The sequence below is a fragment of the Alosa pseudoharengus genome, unplaced genomic scaffold (genome assembly GCF_046254945.1).
Source record: "Alosa pseudoharengus isolate Yale_2024_CS ecotype anadromous, Long Island Sound unplaced genomic scaffold, YU_APseudo_1.1 YU_APseudo_1.1_scf_13, whole genome shotgun sequence".
Lineage (NCBI taxonomy): Eukaryota > Metazoa > Chordata > Actinopteri > Clupeiformes > Clupeidae > Alosa > Alosa pseudoharengus.
In genome coordinates, this window is record NW_027468598.1 from 8,170,001 (window position 1) to 8,179,306 (window position 9,306).

Here is a 9,306-nt window from a genome sequence, read left to right on the forward strand (position 1 = left end):
CTCCCCTTATGTTTAACTGCTGTCTCCCTTAGTGACTTTACACCAACACACAACTCACTTCACACACAGCTGTTTGTGTAGACGGTTCCTAAATCCCTTTTGCTCCCTCTTTAGGACACTTGGTGGCCTGTCGTCATTGGAGACGTCCACATCCCTCCCGCTGTCGCCCACCTCTGTCGCCCCGCCCAAAGTTTTCCCTGAGACGTGGTTACCCATGAGCCCCAGCCTGGACTACCTGCAAGTGCCCGTCTCCCGTGAGGACCGCAGCTACCGCACCGTCTACAGCCTCTTCCACAAGACCGTGTCCGAGACCAGGTTCCGCATCCTCAAGATCATGCGCGTGCAGAACCCTTTCCTCTGGGAGAAATACAAGAGGTGAGCAGCCCAGAGACAGGGCAAACATGGCCGCCATTGCAGCAGCAGAGACAATAGTGCCTTTGATACTGGTGTTTGTGCTGCTGCTGAAAGTAGTCTCTGTATGAGTAGTCTTTAGTTGCTGTAATTGGGTTGAGGTTTGTTTTGCTACTCGGTACACTTTGTGCTAGTACGCCACCGCAACAACGGTCCTCACTGCTGTTTCAGTGTGACAATAACAGGTGTGTGTGTGTGTGTGTGTGTGTGTGCGTGTGTGTGTGTGTTATCTTGTGGTGGTAAGAGGTGCCGTTAGCAGCGATAGCAAGTGAGCATGGCAAATAAGGGACCACACACAAAGGAAACAGCAGAGGTCAAGGTTTTGTGACGGCATAGTTGTTGTTGTTGTTTTTGTTTTAAATAAGCCATTGCCATGGCAACACCTGTCTTCCTCACAGCTGAGGAGGAGGGAGAGACGGCGAGAGGTGATGAGTCAGGTTGAGCAGTGGGCTTTAAAGATGAGTCACCGGGGGATTCAGTCACACTGTGTGCATGCGTGTGTGTGTGTGTGCGTGTGTGTGCGTGTGCGTGTGCGTGTGCGTGTGCGTGTGCGTGTGCGTGTGCGTGTGTGTGTGTGTGTGTGTGTGAGCGCGTAGGTGCAAATGCGGCTGCTTCTATGTTTACTGTGCGAGGATGCCAGGCTGGGATTTGAGATTGGGGTTTGGAGATTGCAGTGTCTAATATCCGTGTACCTGCCAGAGCCTGCTTGCTTGCAGTGCTGCTAGACCTGCCAGCCACAGCTGAGCAGAGAGAGAGAGAGAGAGAGAGAGAGAGAGAGAGAGAGACCTGACACACATTCAAGACAAAAACCTGAGAACCACACTGACAAAGTACAGACTCAGTGAACACAGTCTGGCCATTGAGGTGGGAAGGCACAGACAAACATGGCTGCCGAAAGACACTAGACTGTGCCACCACTGTGACCTAAACACAGTAGAGACAGAGATACACTTCCTGACACAGTGCACAAAATATGTTAACATTAGGAGAACTTATTTTGAAAAGATGACAAATGTCTTCCCTGAATTCCTGCAAGCGAGCGATGAGGAGAGGCTTTCATTCCTCACTGGAGAGAAAGAGAAATGCCTCCTCCTTGCCGCTCAATATGTATATTCCTGCCATAATGAAAGGACCTGCTGATGTGAAACTTACACTACCTAAATATGAACATACACTCATACATACACACAGACACAGACACACACACACGAACACATGCCCACACAAACATGCAGACACACACACACACACACCCTTCTCCATTGCCATAGTTCATAATTCATATTTGTGTACAATTATCATTATTCTGTTTTATTTGTGATTTGTGTGTTTCCCCCTCTTCCCCTCCCCATTTGATGTATTTGACCCAAATGCTTTGGCAATACTGTACAACGTTATGGTCATGCTAATAAAGCTCCTTTTGAATTTGAATTTGAATTGAGAGAGAGAGAGAGAGAGAGAGAGAGAGAGAGAGAGAGAGAGAGAGAGAGAGAGAGAGAGAGAGAGAGAGAGAGAGAGAGAGAGAGAGAGAGAGAGAGAGAGAGAGAGAGAGAGAGAGAGAGAGAGAGAGAGAGAGAGTGATGTACGAGCACTCCTGACTCCCAGATAGCTGCAGGGCCACAAGAGAGCTCAGGGGCTAAGGAGAGCCGTGTGTGTGTGTGTGTGTGTGTGTGTGTGTGTGTGTGTGTGTGTGTGTGTGTGTGTGTGTGTATGGGAGATAATAGAGACAAGCATAGAGTTACACAGAGATGGAGACAGAGAGGCAACAGGAGCTGACTGTGGCCTAGTTGCAGTGGGTCACTGTGTCCTGACAGGCTTTGTGGTGTGTGTGTGTGTGTGATAGAGTGAGAAAGTCCCTGCCTGCCTCCTGACAGGCTTTGTGGTGTGTGTGTGTGTGTGTGTGTGTCTGTGTGGCCAGTGGGTCAGAGGAGGTCAGTCCGCTAGGGTTGACCACAGAGTCCAGTGTGAAGCCCTCGAGCCATTAGACCATAACTAATGCTGAATCACATCTCCCTGTGATCCATCTCTTCAGTACAAACACACACACTGACACACACACACAGGCCCTCTCTCTCTAGTGTGCCAATATGCAGTCCTCTTCCTCCTTTTGTAGTTTCTCTTTCCAACTTGGACAGAATTTAGAGAACAGGGGGAAAAGCACATCACTGACTGTCATGGCACGTTCTGGAGCAGCACAGCCAGGAGGATGACAGAATGTTCTGGACTTTGTTCCGGACTCTGTTTCTCTTCTCTGTTTTGAAACCTCTCAGTGGAGAGTCTCTCAGTTCTTTGTGGTGTTGATGAAGTTTGAATCCAGGAAGAAATCTGCTGCCAGGTGCTTTTAGGGAACTGGCCACTGTTCTTATCTCATAGTTCTTATCTCATAGTTCTTATCTCATAGTTCTTATCTCATAGTTCTTATCTCATAGGCACCATACAATAGCAGTAACACTTCCTGTTTTGTTTCTCTCTCCCCCTACAGGAAGAAGGAGTATATGTCCCGGCGCATGTCGGAGATGGACCGCATGCTCAACGAGCGCCACCTCTTCCACGGCACCTCGGCGGACGTGGTGGAGGGCATCTGCAAGCACAACTTTGACCCGCGCGTCTGCGGCAAGCACGCCACCATGTTCGGCCAGGGCAGCTACTTCGCCCGCAAGGCCGTCTACTCGCACAACTTTGCCAAGCGCTCGCCCAAGGGCAAGCACTACATGTTCCTGGCCAAGGTGCTGACGGGCAAGTTCACGGTGGGCAACCCGTCCATGCGCCGCCCGCCACCGCTCAACCCGCGCGACCCCTCCAGCGACCTGTTTGACTCGTGCGTGGACAACTGGATGGACCCGCAGATCTTTGTCATTTTCAATGACGACCAGAGCTACCCCTACTTCATCATTCAGTATGAGGAGGTGTCCAACACTGTGGCCATCTGAGCAGCCCTGCCTGCCTGCCTGCCTGAGGTGCACAGGACTGTGGACTACAGTATAGGGGCCGAGAGGACTGTCTGGAAAGAGGCAGTGGACGGTGGGGACTGTAAGAGGGACAAAAGACTTGGAAATCCCAGCTCCATGCCATACGCGCCCTTTTAATTTCACCTTACAGAGGGGTGTGTGTGTGTGTGTGTATGTGTGTGTGTGAGCGTGTGTGTAAGACCGTCTCATCACAGCTTCCCTGCCCTAGCTGGATAGATGAGTGTGTGTGACAGTGTTTGACCAATAAGCCAGTGACTGCTCAGATAGAAGCACAACTATGATTGGTCATAGCCGCGATATCAGCCATTCGGTTTCCTAAAGCTTGCTGTGCTCATTTCAGCTAAACCTAGTGCCTGTCCACGCCACGCCATGCCTAACATGCCACTCTTTGTGAGGTACAACAATAGAATAATAGTCAACAAAACACAGTACTAACAAGTAGTAGTGACAGGAAGTTCAGTACTTCTCAAAGTAAACTATTGATTTGACACTGCACAGGCTTTAATACATCTGTGAGAACATGTTCCAATTGTGCTTTTATTATAGATATTGGATTACATTGAAGCTACATGAAAATGAATGAACAAAAGTACATATGCCAACCAAAAACAGGAATTGCCTTTTTTACGATTTATCAGCTTCTTCTAATACTTGACTGCACAACCTAAATTATACAAACTAACAGCAATTGATGATCAATTGATTGGTACCACACCAAGGTACATTCAGTTCAAAATGGCATGTCTGGCTTTAGCCACTTTTCTAACCACTAAGGTGACCATATCAGGAAGCACCATAGTAGGAAGGCCAGTGGATTTACAGTCCGGAACAGCTTGTAAATATTAAGCTCTCTCAGCAATCAAGCTAATTCATGCTAGCCTCAAGGATAGTTTAGCTAACAGTGCTAGCAGCTGTCTCATGCTCAGACTCTGAGCTTGCTACAGTTGTAGACGTTGTCACTGTAAGTTATTTTGCTCTTCTCTGCTGGGTAGAGAATGAAGACGAATGCGCTGCACATCCAGCGTAGTATCCCAGTTAATTTCTCCTCAGCAGTTGTCTGTGAAGCTAGTAGCTTTCTGGTAGAGGCTGGCTGTCTTGGCTTGACATATTGGTTGAACACATTCAGAGTGAATGAGTATGTATGAGTGTGAATGTAAAGCCCACCCCACCAATTTGAAGGCCTCTGTGTGTTGGATAGGCTGCTGTTCATCCAGTGGCTTTAGGCTGTGTGGAAATATGTGTCTTGTAAGTGGCCAGGACTGTGTGTGTGTGTATGTGTGTGTGTGTGAGAATGTGTGTGGGCTCACGTCAGTGCAGCAGATATTTGGACCCTTCGGTGGCTTGTCCTAGTTTGGACTGGATCCTGTTTGTGACCGTGAAGTTTTTGTTTTTCCTAAAAAGAAAAAGAAAAAAAGATTTACCTCTCTTTTTCATCCCATTGTCCACATACGCTTTCCACATTTTGTGAGAGAAATTGTACATATGTTCTCCTTGTTTATATTTCAAATGTGTGCCTTTTGTTCATAAATAAAATGTTTATTTATGTTAGTTAATGTTACATTGAATAAATAAAGATGTAAAGAGAATTTTCGAACATATACTGTTGCTGATCTTTGAGTAGGGAAGTGAATGTGTATGTGTGTGTGTGTGTGTGTGTGTGTGTGTGTGTGTGTCTGTGTTTCTGTGTGTGTGTGTGTGTGTGTGTGTGTGTGTGTGTGTGTTTGTGTGTGTTCTGGTGGTGGGGGCTGCGTTTACATGTGCGTGTGGTTCCTGGGTTACATCACTCGCCAAGATTAATGCCCTCTCACACCCAGCTTATCGTCGTGACAACCGAGTGCTTTGATGACAGGGCTCCTCCCCCAGGCCACTTGATCCTTCAGAAATATGCCTCCCTTGATGATTACTTCCTTGGTCTCATCGCCATGGTAACAGAGTGTTCGGCGAGTGAGTGTGCTGGGTTATCAGCCGTGGCCAGAGTCTGAGGGTGCTGTTGAGCTGAACTAGTTTCCAGTGGTGGGGTGGTTGGTGTCAGATCTGACTCCCCACGGGCCCTGGCTCCTCCTAGCCTGAGAGACAGCAGTTAGTCAGGCTTCAGGTTGAGATGTGGCGGCTGAACTTTAACCCACATTCTTTTTCTCGCTGCGCTGGAAAGGTGAGTCATAGGCTTTCCAAATAGGTAGGGTCACTGTTATCTGCTGAGCTCAAGACTAGTTTTCATTTGCATTTCTTTAGGTCTTTCTCCTTCTCGCTCACGCTACTCTTTCTTTCTCTGTGTGTCTTTCCTTTCGAAAGAAAATAAATCCCCTTTTCCACTCTGTCACACCCCAGCCACCCCCCATATGCATACTTACACGCACACACAAACACACACACACACACACACACACACACACCCTCTGGGTGCAGGGCTCCTGAGCTCCGTGCTTAATGAATCCCAGAGCTGTGTGGAGCTGGCAGCAGAGAAACACCCTTTCCAGGCCGCAGCCAGCAGGCAGGGCAAACACAGCAAACAGCAGCCCTCCTCCTGCTCCCTCCACCCCCCATCTGCCTCCCTCCCTGATCCTCTCTTCATTGGGCTCCTTCTCTTTCTCCTCCCTCTCTCTCTCTCTCTCGCTCTCTCTCTCTCCTCTTTTCCAGAGCTGTTGTGTTTTTTTGTGGACCGTGATGATTGTATGTACAGCTTTCATTGCTCTGACATTTCACTTGAGTCAAAGAATACTTTGTGTTGCTATATACTGTATGTGTGCGTGTGTGCGTGTGTCGGCGTGCGTGTGTGTGGAGAGAGGGTAGATGAGAGAGCGTAATGTGGCCGTTTGTTGAGGATTCGTGGTCGGGGAGCCTTTTGATGTGTGGAGACTGAGCTCCCTTCGTGACTTTTTGAAGCTGCGTGCGTGTCTGTGCGCCTGGTGTGCTGGCAAGATAATGCAGGTTGCCCCCTCTCTTAACTCTCATCTTTCCTCACACTCTCTCTCTCTCTCTCACACACTCCACCACTCTCTCCCTCCCCCGTCCCTCACCCCCACTCCATTCCCTCTCTCTCTCTCTCTCCCTCTCTCTCTCTCCTGGAAGGCCTCTCCCACAGCCATGCAGCAGGCAGGCAGGAGTGCTGTTTGTCTGCCTGACTGCCCTCGTGGAATTATCATTGGCATACAGCCGCAGCCGTTTGTGAGCCGGAGAGAGCAGAGAGGGGCTGTGGGACTGGGGCTGAAGGAGGGGTAGGAGAATGGAAGCACTGCGACACAGAGAGGGAGAGAGAGAGAGAGGTGGAGGGGAGGAGAGGAGGGAATCTTTTGAGGAAAGACGATTGACTCGGAGCCGCTGGGGTGTAAACCTAATATGGGAAACCTAATGAATAATTGATCTCCCTCTTTTTCTGCAGGAACTCATGAGTTCAGAAATGTTGACAGGGCCTTTAAATCCCTCCTCATATTCCCCCAGTCCTCTCTCTGTTCCTCTCCACAAATCCCCAAAGGCAGCACCTGTCTTTACCTAGTAGTTGGCGAGGACAGACCTGAAAATGGAGGTTCTGTCTAAGGAACTTTGTCCCAGAAAGTGCTGTTGGTTACCGTCTGATATGCCAGTGGTTGTTCTCCTTGTTTTGAATTATTTACTGTTTACCATTCTGAATATTTAAATGGTAGTTATTATTTCGAGGTGAGCGCTGCTTTGCGTGGCTGTGTCTGTTTGGGTATGCCTTTTCTTGCTCTTGCTCTCATTTAAATGGTGTTTGCTTAAGAGCTCTTTAGCTGTTTTTCAGAAGGCAGACTTGAGGGGAAGGCCAGGACTAGGGAGTGCCCGCTCTGTAGCTTAGCTCGAAGGCTTCAATCTCCGTACTTCCTGCCTCAGCTCCATATTGCCTCGCAACGACACCCCAGCTGCAACCAATGAACATTCCAGGCCACTTTTTCCATCATTTCAAATTTCTGCCATAAGCCCTTAAGAGCTACGGGGGCGGGTCCAAATATGGGCAGGATTGTGGAGATGAACTCGCCGTGACCTTTCAAGTGGCCCATGCCGCATGACCTTCTCCAGCCACACTGCCCTGAGGAAGGGGCTTGAAGAATGGCCTTCCTTTCTTTTCTTGGAGCACGCTTAAGCTGGTCGCTTTCATGTCTTTTTTTTTCACTTGTCTGTTTTGTTTCTTTAATTGTCATCCCTTCTCTTCTCTTCTCTTGTTCGCTCTGACCCTCTGAAGGATGCAGGACGCGAGGAGCCCGAACTGGCCCTGGCCTCCCCCGTCCGCTCACTGCCTCTCCGGCCGCCTGTCATCTTCTGTTCTTCTAATTGGGTTTCAGAGGATTTCAGGGCTGGTGCAGTGGGGTTGGCGGTGGGGTGGTACATGTGCTGGTGGTACTGGGGGGGGGGGTCAGTTTTCCAGGAATGGCCTCATTAGAGGGGCTGAAAACCTGATAAAGATCAAAGCGGGCGTGAACATTTAGAAAAGGATCGGACTGACCAGGGGAAGTGGTGACCTTTGCTGATCCGGCGTGCCCTGCCCGCAACCTGCAGCCAGCTCCAGGTCTCATTGTTCTGCCAGAATGGGGACACGTCTAAACTTCTATCGCTTCCCATCTTTCCCATCTACCTACCTATCGTCCGTCTATTTATGAGTTTCAGAGAGATATTCCAGAATAAAAGAGGGATTCTAGCACTTTCTACGGAAGTGATCTGCTTTTCCCAGCGGAGCCACTAGCTCTGAGACTCTGGAGGCCTTTTAGTGGGTGTTCCATATGTCCCACACAGGAAGGAGCTTTGCTGGAAGAGTTCAGTCTCAGTGTATACAGGTGGAATTAAAGCAAAGAGGCAGGAAGGGGTTCAGTTCGTCCACCTCCTCAGAGCCTAAAGGATTAGAGTCCTCTCACACACATGTGGTATGCCTACACACACACTCTCACAAACACACACCCACACACAAACCACACGCACACACACTCTGGCACTCTCATGTGCACATGTGAACTAAATACACAATCTCAGATCAAACATCATCCCTGACTTCAAACAGATAGAACAGAATGCAATATGCGTCGTTGATCGAGTTCACATAGTGTGTTTCTGATTTACCCTGGTTCTGATTTACCCTGGTCAACGTTTCAGACTTGCTAGGCATTTCCGCTTCAAATGAACTAAAAGTCCGTCGACTGCGGATACCTGTACGACTTCAATGTGTTATCAGTTACAGAGGTAAACGTCAGGTCCCATCTGGGCCCTGGTTTATGAACGGAAAAAGTGAAAGCCCTATCAGATCTGGCTTCTACAATAAGGGGGAAAAAAGACCTCGGTCTCTCCCCATAGGAGGCCCCACGCTGCTACCAAACTCCCCCCGGACTCCAATTTGCTTAGTGACTTCACCGCTGAGAGAGCGAGAGAGAGAGAGAGGTTAAAGAAAGAAAACAGAAAAAAGAAACAGCAACTGAAGTGAATAATCAACAAGTCTCTCTGCTCAGGGTTTAGCAATCGGTGGTTGAAAAGAAGAGGGAAGTTTGTCCCCCTTTCTCCCTCCACCTACAGCATTTCCTCTGCAGAGAAGAGAAAGTAGGGGGAGCTGGGATACGCTGGGTGCCCGGAGGAAGGTGGGGAGGAGGAGAAGTGTGTAAGGAGAGAGGGGGACGAGGTTGGGGACGAGAGGGGGGGGGGGGGGGGGGGGGCAAGCGTACGTGCCGCACAGAGTGAAGCATTTCAGCGGAGAAAAAGGTGGAGAATAGGGAACAGGATGCTCAGCCCTTGAGGAATGCGTACACTCCAGTGATATGTGAATGAGTGAGCGAGTGTGTGTGTGTGTACTCATCCCGCCCAGTCCCAACCCAGTGATTACACAAGCAGGGAGGAAGAATTAGGGAGAGAGAGAGAGAGAGAGAGAACCACAGAGAAAGAAAAGAGAAAGAGAAAAAGGGAGGGAGGACGGACGGCAAGAAAGAGGGAAGGG

General features: G+C 49.2%; 1 protein-coding gene across 1 annotated transcript in view; it reads left to right on the plus strand.

Moving 5' to 3' along the window:
• The window catches only part of tiparp (TCDD-inducible poly(ADP-ribose) polymerase), a 19,927-nt gene extending 14,957 nt beyond the window's left edge, over nt 1-4,970 (plus strand). The window contains exons 5-6 of the mRNA XM_076281979.1: nt 115-375; nt 2,894-4,970. Of these exons, the coding sequence (XP_076138094.1) occupies nt 115-375; nt 2,894-3,341 (709 nt within the window). The 3' untranslated portion in view covers nt 3,342-4,970. The remainder of the gene's footprint in view (nt 1-114; nt 376-2,893) is intronic.
• The last annotated feature ends 4,336 nt before the right edge of the window (nt 4,971-9,306 follow it).